We start from the raw sequence: 17,056 nt of genomic DNA on the forward strand, positions 1-17,056 counted from the left end.
AAACGCAATTTTCAGGCAAATGCGGTTTGTTCTGCATTTCACCCCCAGTGCTGTGCATCAAAACAAACATTTCGGTTAATTTCGAATTTTAAATGCCGACAAAAATTGTATACACCATGTGTTGTCAAGTAGGCCGGGTGTAAGGCAAATTCTGTTGAATCGATAATGTCGATTCCAAACAAACAGTAAAACGAACAGTTTATATTTATTTCTCTTTGCGAATAGAAATTGAAAAAGATTAAAATGGAAAAGCGCAAGACTTTGTTGGAGAAATATAACATGCCCTTGAGCCATCTGGATTTTAGGTATGCGGTTTGTATAATTAAAAAGTGCAAACGAATCACCACTCATACCTCTCCTGCACTTAGTTATGTGGAAACGTGTAAAAATGCACGTGAAATGGAGAAAATTGTGCAAATCCTACGATCTGGGGAGGAGGGTTATTTCCCGGACCTGCAGCGTTGTTCCGAGGAGAAACTCAAGGAGCTGAAGCCCGACAGTAAATTGTTCCGCTATGAGGAGCCGATACAGAACAGCGATATCCTTGATAAACAGGAACTTAAGCCCATTCTGGTACGTATCGGAAGCTTTCTGTTATTGGGATATTAAGCATCTAGAGTTCCATTATCTTCTTTGAAGGATTGGACACATGCCATCAAGTCAAAGGATGCTGCATTGAACGACCTAAAAAATGACATGGAATCCTTGGGCTTAGAAGTGGCGCCCATGAGGAAACCAGCCAAAATAGACGCGGATATGTCGAGCACAAAGCAGCAATCAAAGCCAGTTAGCGCACCTCCAGAGCCACCAAAGACTACGGAAAAGCGAATCCGTTCAACAGACTACAACAAATGGGACAAGTACGACCCCGACGAGGAAATACTGCGCATGGAATTGACGGAGGAGCGAACCAAAGAGCAGGAGGAACTAAAGAATCGACCTGACCCCACGACGACGCCGACGCAGACCTCTGAAGAAGTAATAAAGAGTGAAAAGGAAGCCCTCTATGAACGTCTCCAGGAACATCTAAAGAAACTAAGTCAGGTGGAACGGGAGCAGTTCGCTGAAAAGTGGGTAACATCGAACCCTTTTTCCGGATTTCTGATGAGTTCTGATTCATTTTAGGCATCGTTTACGTGGCAACGAATACTTCAAGTCGAAGGAGTATGAAAGTGCCATAGAAGAGTACAATTGTGCCATTATCTACGATCCTGAGAATGCAGCTCGGGCCTACAACAATCGCGCGGTGTCACGTAAGTTTCAGCGAGGATCAAGATATACTTATTTTGCTTTTATTTGCTTCCAATAGATATGAAAGTGAAGAACTATCTAGCCGCTATATCGGACTGCAAGGCATGTCTGGAAATGGAGCCGGACAATCTGAAGGCTCGTCTGCGCCTGGCTGATGCCAGCTATGCCCAAGGAAGTCGCCGTGAGGTAATCAGAGTGTCCCTTAATTGATGATGGCTCTCTGATGATTCTCTTCCTTTAGTCTCTTCATCTTTATCAGCGCGTTCTAGAGCTGCAGCCGGATAATGCTGCTGCCTTAAAGGCCCTGGAGCTGCTAAATAATCAGCTCGGAGAGCTGGCTCCGAACAATGCCACCCGTTTGATGATTGAGGAGCTGAAGCCAGATGCATCGGCCAAACCGAAAGGAAAGTCCAAAGATGTGCCTACTCCAGTGGCGAAGCCACCTCCTGTCAAAGAATATGATCTGGCCGAGCTGGTGAAGCCGAATCGTGTGGTCAAAAGCAAATTGGTTACTGCAGCCGAGGCCTTGGGCAGTAAATTCAAGGCTCCTACTGCCTCCGCACCTAAAAACCAGACACAACCACTCACAAGTGAAGCCTCCACACTACCAGCAATGCTGCGCATGCCCCAGGACAATATCAAGAGCAGCAACAAGCTGCTAATACAGGAGATTTAGCTGACACATTTATTAAGATACATATTTATGAGTTATTAAACTGTGGCATGCAGATAGTATCGGGCCCATTATTGCTTCAAGAGTCCCTGAATGTAGCGACCCACAACGAGGAAGGGACGGTGCTCAAACTCTTCCTTCTTTTCGGCGTTGACCTGTGGATGATTCATTGGTTTCGTGAACTTTGGTTAGGGATATGATATGCCGGAAATTCACCTGATCGCCGTCAAGACGGTTGAGTAAGGTCACACAGATGTCGCCAGCCTTCACGCCAATCTTCTGGGTGACCGAGGCGAACATGCTGGCCTCCATCTCGATGTTGCGTATGCCCAGGTCATGACACTTGTGCAAGAATTTCATCTTGTCCTCGGCACTATACTCGCATATGGCGCCATCGGTACGACCCTGACCTAAGTCAATCCAATGGGCATTGTTATGGTTATGGGCTATTTCTTTGAACCACTTGACACTCGCACACTCACCCTCGTAGAAGCAATCTGTGCCCATGGTGTTGCCACTTATGATTTGGAAACCATCATCGGTCCTGGCACCATATGCCAGAATATCCCTGATCACGCTCTCCGTGAACTGGGCGGGTCGCACCACACGCTCTCCGAGAATTGCCTAACCAGCAAATTGAATATAAATAACTAAAGTGTGCAATGGACCCACTTACAATCTCGTGTTCGTTGCGGAGCAAGCCGTTGAAGGCGTCCTTCGTAACGACAACCGTGCCGGGTGGTACACCGATGCCGCCGCAGGTGCCGATGCGCAGGAAGACCGGATCGTGGCACTTGGCGTAGTGGACCAGCTTCAGCAGCTCGTGGAGCACCACACTGAAGGTGGAGGAGCCGACACCGTGGCTGACACAGATCACAGGTCCCACCTTGTAGAGCGCGTAGCGATGTCCCTTGGCGCTTATATCCTCAGGATCGCTAGTGCCCGGCACACCCAACTGCTTTCGCAGATATTTGGCCAGTTCCAGCATGCGTATAGCGGTTCCACCCGTGCAGATAACCTGTGGAGTTGGCATCCAGAGTGACTGACTTCCCATTGTTTGTCTCAATCCTTACCCTTACATCGCCAAACTGCCTCTGAATCTCACTGGTGTTCTTGGTGTCTGCTACATTGATGGCCAGATGGTACAGATAATCGGATGCCAAGTCTTCCAGGTGGGGATTCTTCAATTGAATGCTGTTGACATAATTGCACTCATTAAGATATCGGTGATTACTCGTAGCCGGTCCGTCTTGTGTCTTACTTTTGTGACATTGTCTGTAGGAGATGTATGTATGTATGTACTAACAGAAGAACAAAATGTAACTTTATATGCAAATCAGAACAAACACTGTCAAGGCAAGTGGCTAACTATGAACACTTTCAATGATCTTGAAATATTTTTTGTCTTGTTTATTCTTTGCCGGCCTTCTTGTTGCTAGCGTGTTGCCAATCTTATCTATTTTTTTTCAGAGCCAACATAAAGCTTGTACGACACACACGCCAATATATGCAATCAATATGTAGTTATCTTTTATAGTTCTCGAATTCGAGTATATATATTCGTATATGCATGTATGTATTTGAGTATTTCAGTCACAGAAATATAAGGGGCTCGGCATCTACTTGGAATCACACACTTGAACGACTGACTGCTCGGGACGACGTTGCGATCGCGTCGAGTGCACGCAGAAAACTGAACACTTGGAAAGCGTCAAAACTTGTACGTGCCATAGCCGCGAACGTGCTTCGCTGCGTTTCAGATCATTCCCCTATGCATGGGTTGGAATCGGGCTGGTCATCGGTATCGCTATCATCGTCAGGTCCGAGCATTACTTTACGTATGTATCGCGACACGAGCTCTTGGGGTCGCTTCTCCCACTCACTTAGGGATTGCGGAGATGAAATTACCTAATGTGAATCATCAGAGAATTAATTATGAATGGTGGTGGGGGGTTGCGGACTGACCTGATCACCCTCCATACGATTGATGACGGCAATGGAGACGACGGCAGAACGTATATTTGCTCTACTTGTGAGAGCGGCAAAGGCGGTGCTCTCCATATCGAAATTGATCACTCCGTGGTTTTGGAGTCCCTGAAGATAGGCGGTCTTCGATTGGTTCGTGTAGTCGCAAAAGGCTCCATCGAGTCGCGTCTGAGTCTCATAGAAGTCGTTGGTGCAGACGGTCTTACCAACCACTGTATCAAAGTCATCCTCGCAGGGATTGGCCAGTGACAGGAGCTCATTGATCAAACACTGGTCTAGTTTGCTGCTATGCTGCACGACTTTGCCCTGAACTATTATCTCATAATATGGGTTGAGCATGCTGTCCAGTGCCTCCGATGTGATGCACACGGTTCCGGGCTCTATTCCGATGCCGCCGCAGGTACCAATTCGGATAAAGACGGGATCCTGACACTTGGCATGGTGCATCATCTTGATGAGCTCATGCAGCAGTATGGAAACCGACGGACACCCCATGCCATGACTGGCACACAGCACTGGGCCCACTTTGTAGAGCGCAAAGCGATGACCGTCCTCGGCCATATTCCTAAGGGTTGTGGCCGGGTTCAGCTTCAGACCGATCTCCTTCATAATCCTGTAGGCAAATCTCTCCATTCGTCCCGCCGTGCCACCCATGCAAACAAACTACAGATTCAAAGCACTCAACCGAAATCATCATCATCATATGACTTACCCGCACATCGCCGAAGGTCTTGGGAAAGTTCGTTGTGGCCGTGTCAATGCCCAGATGATAGAGAACGTCGGGCTGGAGGCACTTGATGCAAGGATTCAGACCCTTCAGAGTGCTCTCCTTTGACGGCTTTTTACATCCCGTCTTCATGTGCCTGACCAGCTGCCCAATCTGCTTGCCCTGTGTCGTCACCAGTTCTGTGGGACCCATCTATTCGCTTACACTGCTTATTATGATTGTACTCTACTTACCCTTCAACTGGCAAACATCGCGACTCAAGTCGCATGGATTCGCATTGCAATTGCCTGCCATTTTCGTATTCAAACACAAAAATTTGTTGCCTTATTTCCAAAAAAAAATTATTTTAAAATTGTACTATTTTCATCAATACTAAGTACTACTGTCACGTTCTACAAATTCAAGATATATATATTTTTTTTTTTTTTTGATTAAATCATCGCATGGATGACAGGGGTTTGATCGCAGCTGTGTTGCCACATTGATCAGGTACTGGTGTGTGACTTATTGTCCGATTATTCAGTTTCGGACGCTTGATGGGCCCAAGGGGTGTCTCCAGAATATGTGTTTAGTGAGATCTTGAGATCGAAGAGTGTAAAACCTCCGAGTAGTTATTGTTTGTGAAAATTGTATCTTTTTTGTAATTTTTTTTTTATATATATATATTTTTTTTTGTTTTTTATAGCAGGCCTCCCCTTTTGGCCTGCACAGACTTCCTGTCAGCGAGCTTGACAGGCGTTAAAAGTCATTTCCCTATACTTTATTAATCTAAAATGATTTATCACAAAATGCTTAAAAGTCCATATTAGCGCTTTTTATAAACTGTGCCAATTCTCTGAGGTGGAGTGGCTCTTTTTTGATCAAGAGTTCATTTAGATCCTTATAATATTTAAAAATTCGATACTTACCCCTAAGACGGACGGCATTTGGCATTTAAAAAGCAGATGTTCAGCGGATTCTGTGACATTACATGACTCACAGATATCCGAATCAATCGCTTTAATTTTGTATAGAAAGGCTTTATCGTACGTGTGTCCTGTCATCAGTCTGTTTATTGTCTTTATGCTTTTTGCATTCCATTTTAAATTATAGTGCCATGGTTTTTTGGGTATGTTTGGAAAGATTTCGATTAAACTAGTGCACTTGTAGCAGTGTGATATCACATGAGTCTGAAAACCAAATTTGGTTTCCCTATTTCTTATAGTCTTTGAGATCTAGGCGCTCATAGAGACAGACAGACAGACGGACAGACAGACATGGCTCTATCGACTCGGCTATTGATGCTGATCAAGAATATATATACTTTATGGGGTCGGAAACGTTTCCTTTTCTGCGTTACACACATCCACTTTTACCACAAATCTAATATACCCCTTAACTCTTTTTTGAGTACGGGTATAAAAAACCGAAAACGTAGCAGCGCTCTGCTCCGTAGACGCAGCGCAGCTTCAATTTCGGCTGCTTTCTTTCTTCTTTTGTGTCGTTTCTTTTCGTTTCTTTCGTCTACTGGTGAGACGCTGCAGCCCATCGAACTAGTTCGCTGGGTGGTACGTGGTGGGTTGTAAAGTATACAGAGTAAAATTATTTTGTACTCATTGAGTGGTTCGGCGTTTGCTTACCATAAGTTTACTTCGGTGGGTATCCATTTACGGACCAGCGAAGTAGGTAGTTCGGCAGGGTCAATCGCCACCGCCAGTACTACAGGGATATTTTGGAGTGTTACACGTACACACGTACAGCTGTGTTCACTGAAATAGTAGTGCCGCACCTCATCACTATCAAAACACTCTTTGAGACACTTCCAGCTATCCAAATTGAACAAGTGGTACCTTTTTAAATAAAACGGACTGTTAGCATTAGAAAACCAAAGAAATATCCACACATTTGAGTTCCATCTTTTTGTTTTACATGACATAAGCCGGATACCTATGAAATTTGCAGTTCACTGAAATAACAGTGTTTTTTTTAGAATATTGAAAAAAACAACGAAACTCAAATAAAAACATATATTTCATGTTCTTCATGTTTCTTGAGCTTTAATATTTAGTTTTTAATCAATTTGGTTTTCATTGCGAACTTACACCGGCGGAACATGGGTCATTAATCTCTTGCCAACGCCTCAATAGGATTTGTACATACATGCTTGCTGTCAGTCGGCTCGTGTCACGTCATTAGCCGAACGCGGTCGGTCCTATAGCCCAAGACCTGGGACCGTACGCTGATACCTCAGTTGCGCCACTTTCGTTGAATGAACTGACACATCTAAATACTGTATGGTTAGTGGCTTAATTCTGCAAATCTAGTTCATGTTGCTGTGTTGGATGTTCCGAAAATGCTTAAAAAGCCAAGGAAAAGAACGATATTCTGGCCCAATAATATGTAGTCTCGTTCTATAAGTTGTGGACATTTCTATCAAATCTGGCTTCGGCTCTGGGAGTTCACCCTCTTTCAATTCTGTTGGTACGTTTTTGTTCCATGATTTGGTTAGTGGTTAGTGGTCCAAAATAGCCTGAAAGTATGTATCATATGGAAATACCATTTTATAGCATATTTTTGGGTGGAATTTGGATGTAGAATTCATGTAAAAAGTCATGTATCTACAGAATGTTGGTTCTTTTTCTTCATTCCCCGGTCGTACTTTATCTACAAAAAAATAAATATAAATAGAGATAACACAAAATCTTGCAGCGTTTCATACTGCCTCAGTATGGACAATGTATTAGACTAACTGAATGAATCCCCCCATTAAATTTTAAAGTTTGTATCAATTAAATACAATTTGTTTTTAATATGCCGTTGAAATATTCATTATTTTTGGTTTTTGTTGTAAATTTTTGTTTTTACAATATAACTTGTATACATTTTAAGTGCTTATTTATGTTTGTGTTCAGCATTTTGTTGTTGTTGATTTTGTTTAGATTGATAGAATTAGATAGAGTAAGATAAACTGTCGGTTTTGTTATACAGTAGGTATATAGGCTTGAGATACGTTAGCAACATTAATCAACATTTACATTTAACAAATGTTTAGGAATTACAATACAGTTAAATTGAATAATTTATGAAATTTTATTTTAGGTTCATGGTATGCTTTTGAACCCATTTATTATTTATTTTATCGATTAGCTCCATGTAAAATATGCAACATAACAATTAACAATTTTATTTTATCTATTTTTTATTATTAGCTTCGTTCTCCTTTTTGATAAACCATTTTGCGATTTCGTTTGTTCTTGATAACCTTTAAACGTCTCCTTTAGTGATATATTTTATATATACTTGTACTCGTACTCGTACGATTGATTAAACGATATTCGATTTTGTTGGAACGTAGTTCAGCATTTTAGTGCTAAATGAATATACATACAATATGCTTGGGGTTAAATAAGCTAGTGAGGTTGATATACACAGAAATAAAGCTAGGAACTTAGGCAGAGCTAAACTAGGGAATGTTGAAACACCATTGTATACTGGAGAGATGAGAAACGGATGCGAGAAGGTATTCTCAAATGTCTACTCGTGGGCCTGGGACTCCTGCTGGACGAGTTTGAAGCGACGGGGCGACTTTATCGATCCCTGATGCCCAAACAGATTCTTCAGCTGGCCGTCGCGGGTCAGCACCTTACGTATGTAGCGTGACACAAGTATCTGTGGGCGCTGAGGGTGAAACCGATATGGATTGAGCATGGGGAGTTCAATTAGATTTGATTTTCACCACTCACCTGCTGCCACTCGTGCATGACCTCTTTGGGGGCATTCACCTGATCGCCATTCAGACGATTCAGCAGAGCCACACAGACGACGGCTGCCTTGATGCCGGCATGGTGGGTCAGGGCTGCGAAGATGGTGCTCTCCATTTCGATGTTGACCACACCATGGTCGCGCAGCTTCTCCAGATAGGCCATCTTGTCGTTCTCGGTGAACTCGCAGAAGGCGCCATCCAGACGGCCCTGCCCCTCGTAGAAATCATTTGTGCACTGGGTCTTGCCGATGATGGTGTCATAGGGATCGTCGGCACTGTGCAGCGACTTCAGTTCACGGGCCAGCTTCTTGTCCAACTTTGCAGGACGGTGCACGGTCTCGCCCAGAATTGTCTGCAAAAGTAAATGGTGCTGTAATTTACGGTTCGATCGGGTCATGGGAATTTTAAGGTACTTACAAATTCATGGGAATTCCTAAGCTGACCATCGAGGGCATCCTCGGTGATGATGACAGTGCCGCCCTCCACGCCGATGCCGCCACAGGTGCCGATGCGTATGAAGATCGGATCAATGCACTTGGCATGGTACATCAGCTTGATCATCTCGTGCATCAGAATGCTGACCGAGGGCGTTCCCATGCCGTGACTGACACAAAGCACCGGACCAACTTTGTACATCGAGTAGCGATACGAGTAGGCACTGATGTCCTGCAGCTGGGTGCCAGCGGGCAGCTTGTAACCTATCTCGTCCATAATGAAGTGTGCAAAGTTCTCCATACGCTTTGGTGTTCCGCCCATGCAAACGAACTGGTCAACGTTATGTGAAAATAGAAAGAGTTCAGAAAGGTTAATAAATATAAAATATAAAGGGACATTCCCCTATAGACTGAACTATCAGGTTTCATTATTAATCTTGTTCAGAAACGTATAATTAAGTGAATTCCATTTGATCTGATAATAAAACAGGGTCTAGGTCTGGGCTGATGCCACCTTATCTGATCGCATACTCGTATGAATAATGCGCAGCTTGAGTACAAAGTTTGTCTCACCTTAACATCGCCAAACATCTCCTGCAGATCATGACTCTCACTGCCCAAGGCCAGATGATAGAGAATATCCTGGTCCATCAGCTCAATGTTCGAGTTTCGCAGCTTGACAGTTCCATCGGAGTATCTGTAAATGAGAGGCATACAAATTAAACTCCAGGCCACTAATTATAGGGTACACAAAAGTAGATACTCAAGTTAATATTTGTATGAGCCTCAGTCAACTTTTAACCAAATGGAAGTCTATTAATAAAACGAAACCAATGCGAAACGAAACTCATTAAAATTCGTGTTTTGATTTGACATTATGTTATCTACATATATGTACATATTTCGGAGAAATAAGAGCATGGTAGATAATGAAAAGCGTCAGTAGTTTAATGAATCTTTTCAGGGAAACATTTCGTCATCGATGCTACATACAAAAACGCTACGAATCGGTGCATATGTCCTATAACCGATGACTGAGCCTATCTTTTCTGTACATGAGAAATAAACAAAGTGAATTTCACTTCTCTAATCAATTTTTGCACAATGAAAATGTATGGGGATCAGCCCCCGGACCACACTCGAAGCCAGGTCACCCAGCAGGGGCCCGAAATTTGCCAACGCGCCCCCCCAGATAGTCATTATCAAGTGCGTCAATGCCGAAAAAATACATACATATGTTCATATGTGTATGTGTGTAAAAAAAAGCAAGTTCCAACTGTGAGCAAAACAAATGGCAAACAAATTTTGTGACATAATCTGAGAGTATCTCGGCATAGACTTGACCTTGATTGATAAGAGAAAATTATTTGTACTACGTATACAAATGAGCAATTTCCTAAGTACTTGAGTAAACATCCGATCATAATGTATTGCTTGTTGTTGGGTCTATCAACAAAACAGACGCGTTCTGATTGATGGCAATCGAAACCGGATCGGTATTGGCTGCCGGAACAGGCAGGGAGAATGTTTGGGGGGCAAATATTTGGCCAACTGTGTCTCGTTTGGCTCTTTGCATGTGGCTGATAGTCGCTGCTTTCTATGTGTCGTTGCTCAGATACCATCCGAGTGCCAGCAAAGCGATGTGTCATTATGTGCCAACTAAAGACTGCATTGCGCATTCCATTACACAGAGCATCCTTTGGCTGAGTCACCAGGTGGTTCAACGGCCCGCCAAGGACCACAAACAACCCCCGAATCCTGCCAACGGGTCGGCAGCTGCTGTTCGAACCTATGCCAATCCAACCGGTTTGTTGTATTGTTTTTGTTTGCATCCTTACCGCGTTATTCTCAGCACATATGCATCGTCTGTCTCTCCATCCTGCATGTGGGCAAGATCGTAGTGTGCCTTAAAGTCATGCGACTTATTGGCTGTTATTGTGGGTGGCATGATGTCACCGTGTCCTTATAGCCTTTAGCCTTTAGCGTTGTAACCACTAACAAACTTATGAAAGCGCACTCACAAAAAGGCAGAATACCCGAACACGAACAGGAACACGAAATAAACGATATACACACGTCAACGTTTCAAGCGAAACTAAAAAATTGTTCACTGCTTCGCCGGGTCTTATATTGGAGGGCTAACCGAGGGTTGGTACGGTCCCAAACTCTCTCGACGAGCGAGCGACTAAGACCGGGTCGTTGGGTCGTTATGAACGAACGAACAAAAAAAAACTATTCACTGAAATGAACGAACTGAATAAGTTCATCTTAATCGTTCTTTTTCGCTCGTTCTTTTTTGTTCGTTCTTTTTCGTTCGTTCTTTTTTGTTCGTTCCTTTTTGTTCATCGTTCTTTTTTTCTGAGTAGGAGTACCTGAATAGAAAGCAGGACCCTTTGATCTGGTGGGCACATCGAAAAGATTTATATCCACGATTATACATCATGCATTAAAACGTCTTTGCTTGAATGACATCAACATACAAAATTTAATCTCTTAAAACGATATCAAGAGTACCAAGTACAAATTAAAATGAATTTTCGAACTTAAACCGTCCACAAATTGTAGTACTTTATTTACACATACGCTTACAAATAGAAATCAGAGCTGAAAAGAGAACGAACAAAAAAGAACGAACAAAAAGGAACGATGAACTAAAAGAACGACTTAGTTCACTGAATAAAAGTGAACGAACAAACTTGTTCAGTAAATTAAACGATGTTTATCCAAAACTAACCGGTACGACTAGTATGATTTATACGAATTTCTGTCTGCCGACTATGGGTGGTTGGGTGCGCATTTTGATTTACACATTTCTTACACAGATAATAAATGCCACATGACATGATGTAAAAGTGTCGTTCTTGGGGTCACGGTCAATTCTCTCTCACTGATAACAATCAGCAGCCGCAGCAGACGCTGATCAAGTGCAATTTATTGCTGGCTATCTCAGCTATAGAATGCAGCAAGAACATAACGAATTTGCGTAATCCCCATTGCAATTTGTAGGTGCCCTATGTATACATTATTACAGGGTGCTCAGAGCGGCAGACACTCGACATTTAAGCGGATCGGACCATTAGTTTTATATTCTTAATATATGCAAATGCTGGTACGGAATTTTTTAAGCTATGCATATATTTAAGCTATAAACTGGTTCGGAGGTTCGGCATACGCTTAACGTTTTTAAACTCTGATATTTGCAAATGAGAATCAAACAAACCGATACATAGCATATTGTGAAATTTTGTGTGCAGAATAGTAAAAACCATATGTGAAGTGTCAAATCCAATTTAATCTGCGACAAAAGTTAAGTTTCATGATATTTACATCGTATTGCTATTTCTTGTAATCTATTCAGCTAGGGATTTGCCAAATGTTCATTTCATCATGAACATTCAAAGAACTGCTCTGCAACGGCCAGTCAGTCGTCAGTCCCTCAGGCCTACTCTTGGCCCCTGCGTCATCCGTTTTCGGTAGGTACATATATGTACATACTCTTGGTAAATTCAAGCCAAGTCATAAAATATACATAAGCACACGACAGCGAAAGACAGACCAAAGAGGAGCACAATGTCTGCACACATACCAGCACATAGGCTAGTGAATATACATATGTACATACACAAAAAATAATAAAAAGGCAAAGCATAAAAGGGAACTTGAAAGAAAGAAAGTCTAGCTTAGGGCCCGAGGCTTCTGGGTACCCTTTCAGATATAAATATATGCTTTAATGCTACATTTTCAGTCGTTAAAAGGATGCATAATTAATATTAAGGAATACACACTTATCGAATAAATAACATTGACCCAATTAACGGGAGACCTCATAACACACGACACAGTATCAATACAATTTCTGTTAGCGATGCGATCGCTCCTCACAAAACACAACTGCCCAATTGCACAATAATATCGTATTAATTCCACATTAATTCAATATTAATTCCAATTCTATTTTTCCCTGTTCTTATAGACTCGGAAGTTTCTGTACCTTTTGTTACCCATAAATAGAGTTTATGTTTGTCAGTATTAACTGCCTGTCATCATCCACCATCGCAATTAACAGAGGCTGTCGATTAGACGGTAGACACGGCTTAGGTACCGTCTACTTCCCAGCTTACAAACCCACACACACATTAAAAAAATAAGATTAAATGTAGATTGAATTTGACAGGATTAGAGTCTATTAGAGTCTAATAGAGTCATATAAAGTTTATATGGACAGAAGTGTCTTCTGTCTTATAATACCTCTTTCTAGGGTATATCAAAAAGAGCAAAAGCGCAAACAAAGCTATGAAAACGAAGCAAAAAAGGGGGCTCGCCTGGTCTCAGACATTCGTTAGAGACAAGGAGAGAGCGAGATAGATAATATCTGATATATATATATTTGTACATATGTATGTATATGACAGAGAAAAAGAGTGGAGATAAAGAGAGAAAGAGTGAGATAGAGAGTGGTATGCCGAAAGCTACGTGACGCAGCTCGCAAGTGAATTTTTGAGGTCGCCACAAAACACAATAGCATGGCTGCGAAGCGAAGCGAAGAGCGGAATGCGGAGAGAGGTGAATGGAGGCTGGAATTCAGTTAATACCAACCGTAATTAACTTGGCCAATTCTCCGTAACCGACGCGACGGTTGGTTCATTGATTGACTTTGCCTGCCGTTAAAGCCATACAAAACTCGTTATTTATGCAAGCAAATGCAAAGCGAGCTAAGTACATCAAGTGTTTTTCTCAATATTTGTTTGGATAACGAAAAAGAAAACCTCATTAGCAAAACAAATGAATCGAGATTAAGAGTGGGTCTCAATGAGGAAATACGCTGTCTCGTGTGAAGAGAAGACAGAAACTAAACCATTTCAAGTCTTTCCTTTGGGTCATTCTACTTGAGTGCTTTCTGACGACGACTGTCTGTGGCAGCAACAAATGTCAGTGGCAGCCACCAGCCCTGTCCTGAACTGAAAAACTTGATCTATTTGTGTAACCCTACATATATGAATGCCCATCCCTACCATGGCCCACAAGTGACCCCAGAGCGGGGGAGAACAAACCCTCTGGGAGCTTATGAGTCGTGAAAAAGCTTTGAATGAATTTCTCACATGTCACGTTACGGCGCAAACCATTAATCAGAGAGCTTTAAATGGATCCTATAATATTCCTTATGGACTACACACACACACAATTTTCAACCTTTACCTGACCTCTCCTACCGCCTGTTGCCAAGTGTAAAACGTAATTGCACTTCCTTACCCTGAACACAGCCATAAAGGGCTTCTGGCTGCTGGCCGCTGGCTGCTGGGCTACCGATAAGACCTCGTTGGGGTAATTATTAACAAAAGGGGGAGTCAAGAGGCCAACAATGTGGATGCTTGCAAAATGAGAAATGCAAATGATACTGGATATAATGCAGGGGGCTTCGAGAAAATAACTTTCCCCAAAGAAATGGGAGGGAAATGGAAAATGACAAAGAGAAAGCAAAAGTCTGCTAAGTCACGTCATGCTGTCATCGTATTCATCCCAAATCGCATTACTCACAGGACACTGGGAACGCCTCTGGAATGGGGTCTGGCTCTGGCTGCGTCCAATCTGCTCTGGCTACGATAATCCAAGGCTAATCGATAATTGGTTCTTTGTTATTTTGTTGTCTACTGTGCGTATGAGTAATACCAGTAAAACACCCACTACCCACAATTCCGGATAATGCGTGGGCCTGGGAGGGGATAGGCAAACGCCTGTGGCTGCGTCTACCCCAATCATATCCCGTCGGCCTTGTGTCCGCCTACGTTCAACTGCAGGTCATAATTCAGTAGAAAATTTGGTGGCAGGCAGTGGCAGAGGACACATCTATTTATAAGACCTTTGCCGATATCTGAATGGGCCAGTAATTAAAGGCAATTTGCGTGTGTTTTGGGCTATTATGGCGTTAGGCTTAAATCAATTAGAAATGATTTTGCTGGCATCAAGGGGGATTTTCTTAATTAGAAAAAAAACGAACATGGAAAAATCGACTTGTGCCAGTTCCTCAGTTGAAATTCTCGTGGAAAACTCTAATTCTTGTGGCGAAGTGTGGCATACTTTTTGCTTTAAACATAAAAATATTTGAGAAATTTATAAATTTTCCAAGGCATACTTTTTGGAGCGTAAAAATTTTGGGTAGAAATATATCTAATTGGTAGAGCGATTTGGAACATCAGAATATGGGTAGGACATACAATAAATAACAACTAAAAACAGCTTGAACTAACATTCAGGTAAAAGGAACTTCTTTGACAAGTTTTCGTGGCTGTAGTTCGCCATCCTTCCCATTGCCACCACTCTATTGTGTTCCACCTGACAGGTATTGTCGCCCAAGTTGTAAGTTATGGCCTCAACATTGTTCTTGTTTCTTGGCAGAAAACTTGTACGTGTGATGCAAAGCAAAAACTTAAAATTCTGTCTTGGGAAAGTGGAAGCCATGCAGTTAATTTTGGGCCACAAAATTGGTTAGTTGTGGGGTTTCCGGGGGTGTAATGTACTTACTCATCCAGCTCCTCCTCGGAGAGGGAATTGCTCAGGCCGGTGAGCAGCAACGACATCTTGCGCTGGGACCCTGTAAAAGAGAAATTAAATGAAAATGGAATTTTAATAGCTGGCACTGTGGCACTGCCACAGCGCAAATTGAAGGCGTGTTTTAAATGTAAAGCCTACTCTTGGGCCCCTGCTAAGACCATTTAAATGCGTGCCACACGGAGAAGGTCCAAAAGCGAACCGGAAACCATGGAGGAAATAGTGGGAAAACGCGTACACAGCATTTGGACAGCTTTTAATTAAAAACGTCAGAGAAACGTCACGTGCCAATGTCAATGTCTGGGCGTTTTCGTGTTCGTGTGGGGCAGCATCAGATTTGAGTCCTGGGAGTTTTTTTTTGAGTCCTTGAAATGTTTGCGACTAGCAAAATGTTTTAGCGTTTCAATTTAAGGGTCGGCTTAGCCGTTGGCAATTTCTGCAGAGATACAATAAGGCTGGGGCTACATGGCCTCCCCCAAAGTTAGGCACCACACTATGCGGCAAAGTGCGAGCATCTTTCTTGTTTGTTTGTTGGAGGGTGGAAGTTCAAGGCTAACAACAATTAGCCTGACCAAACCCCAGGCACTCAAGAGCTCCCCTGGAGTGGCAGTGGCGTGGAGGGTCCCCAAATTTATCCAGTTTGTTGATTTTTGTTTTGGAACAATATTTACGCGGAGCTGAGCGTGGCTGCTGCTTATGTCTTGAATTTGAAATGAGAAAACGCAGACGTTACAGAAGCAACAGAATGACAACAAAACTGTTGCATATGCCTCTAAGAGTCCTTGGGGGATTCTCGGGAGAGATTAGAGTCCCTTTAAAGCAATATTTATGAATAACAAATCGCAAAAATATTTGCATAATCCTCATTAAAGCCCAAACCATTTCCACCCTCGTTGTTTATCAACTGTCATAAATCGCCCTCGTATGGCCCAGACACATTTATCCAGCGATTCTGCTGACTGCGGGCAACGTTGACCCATTAAATGGCATAGAATACAGCCTTGAAAGCGATTGCTAAACCATGAAGGAATGCAAACACTCAGCTGATGATGATACAGACAGAAAGGAAGGTTGAATGGCGAATATAAAGGGTTGTTATATTGTAAACCCCTAGCGTTGTACTCGGGACTTTTTCATTAGTTGGAGCACCATTCCCTACAAAACATCTGCTGCCAAGATACTCGTACATTCCATGCATTTGTGTGTATCCTGTGCACCCTGGATAAGACTTGGAATCGAGCTATTGATTTTCTACCCCAAACAGTACAACAAAGTCTTAGTCTACATACGAAAGCAGTCATATAAAATTAGTCATAAGGTGTAAATGTTTTTTCTATTCTATGGACTTACGTAAAGAGTTTGGGAGTTGATATGTGTCTCGAATCGGCCCGTAGTTGTAGCTGCCTGATGCAATGAAAGAAAAGCAATTTAACACAATTATTTTTGTGGCTATATCACGATATTGTTTTGTTGTTTTGATGCCTTTTCTGCATTGTTTATCTGCAGGCACGTGAAAGGAACTTTCCCTCCTTCTCGTTGGTTCTCTCTATACCTCTCTCTCTGGCACTCACACGTTCCACGGCACACGAACACAGAAGCGGACAGAAAAGTGAGCGACGACGAACAGAGCTGCGCAAGAGTTCAAGACCGACTGACGAAGAGAAGTCCCACCGAGCGAATTTTACGACTCTGCTGAG

At 42.6% G+C, this 17,056-nt stretch overlaps 4 protein-coding genes across 5 annotated transcripts; 1 reads left to right on the plus strand and 3 right to left on the minus strand.

Annotated features, from left to right (window-relative positions):
* The first annotated feature begins 141 nt into the window (after positions 1 to 141).
* LOC111067705 (sperm-associated antigen 1) lies at positions 142 to 1,984 on the plus strand. The gene is made up of 6 exons (XM_022356970.2): positions 142 to 305; positions 369 to 573; positions 640 to 1,070; positions 1,126 to 1,253; positions 1,310 to 1,437; positions 1,493 to 1,984. The coding sequence occupies exons 1-6, from the start codon at positions 244 to 246 to the stop codon at positions 1,925 to 1,927; spliced, it is 1,389 nt and encodes a 462-aa protein (XP_022212662.2). The 5' UTR covers positions 142 to 243; the 3' UTR covers positions 1,928 to 1,984.
* On the minus strand, positions 1,921 to 3,271 carry LOC111067707 (uridine phosphorylase 1-like). Its single transcript, XM_022356973.2, has 6 exons — positions 3,186 to 3,271; positions 2,998 to 3,118; positions 2,601 to 2,942; positions 2,407 to 2,548; positions 2,141 to 2,334; positions 1,921 to 2,079 (listed from the first exon to the last, which is right to left on the minus strand). Exons 1-6 carry the CDS (start codon positions 3,194 to 3,196, stop codon positions 1,996 to 1,998), a joined length of 894 nt encoding a protein of 297 aa, XP_022212665.1. The 5' UTR covers positions 3,197 to 3,271; the 3' UTR covers positions 1,921 to 1,995.
* Positions 3,240 to 5,188, minus strand: LOC111067706 (uridine phosphorylase 1). The gene is made up of 4 exons (XM_022356972.2): positions 4,871 to 5,188; positions 4,623 to 4,816; positions 3,890 to 4,573; positions 3,240 to 3,832 (listed from the first exon to the last, which is right to left on the minus strand). Exons 1-4 carry the CDS (start codon positions 4,929 to 4,931, stop codon positions 3,686 to 3,688), a joined length of 1,086 nt encoding a protein of 361 aa, XP_022212664.2. The 5' UTR covers positions 4,932 to 5,188; the 3' UTR covers positions 3,240 to 3,685.
* A 2,609-nt stretch (positions 5,189 to 7,797) lies between these two features.
* On the minus strand, positions 7,798 to 17,003 carry LOC111067622 (uridine phosphorylase 1). Of its 2 annotated transcripts, XM_022356801.2 has the most exons (7): positions 16,912 to 17,003; positions 16,710 to 16,763; positions 15,333 to 15,402; positions 9,387 to 9,510; positions 8,797 to 9,144; positions 8,360 to 8,731; positions 7,798 to 8,294 (listed from the first exon to the last, which is right to left on the minus strand). In XM_022356801.2, exons 3-7 carry the CDS (start codon positions 15,386 to 15,388, stop codon positions 8,151 to 8,153), a joined length of 1,044 nt encoding a protein of 347 aa, XP_022212493.2. In that variant the 5' UTR covers positions 15,389 to 15,402; positions 16,710 to 16,763; positions 16,912 to 17,003; the 3' UTR covers positions 7,798 to 8,150. The 2 variants fall into 2 exon arrangements, with proteins under 2 accessions (XP_022212493.2, XP_022212492.2); XM_022356800.2 differs by lacking the exons at positions 15,333 to 15,402; positions 16,710 to 16,763; positions 16,912 to 17,003 and adding an exon at positions 10,652 to 10,957.
* Positions 17,004 to 17,056: the final 53 nt, after the last annotated feature.

This window comes from Drosophila obscura, unplaced genomic scaffold (assembly GCF_018151105.1).
Source record: "Drosophila obscura isolate BZ-5 IFL unplaced genomic scaffold, ASM1815110v1 contig_192, whole genome shotgun sequence".
NCBI lineage: Eukaryota > Metazoa > Arthropoda > Insecta > Diptera > Drosophilidae > Drosophila > Drosophila obscura.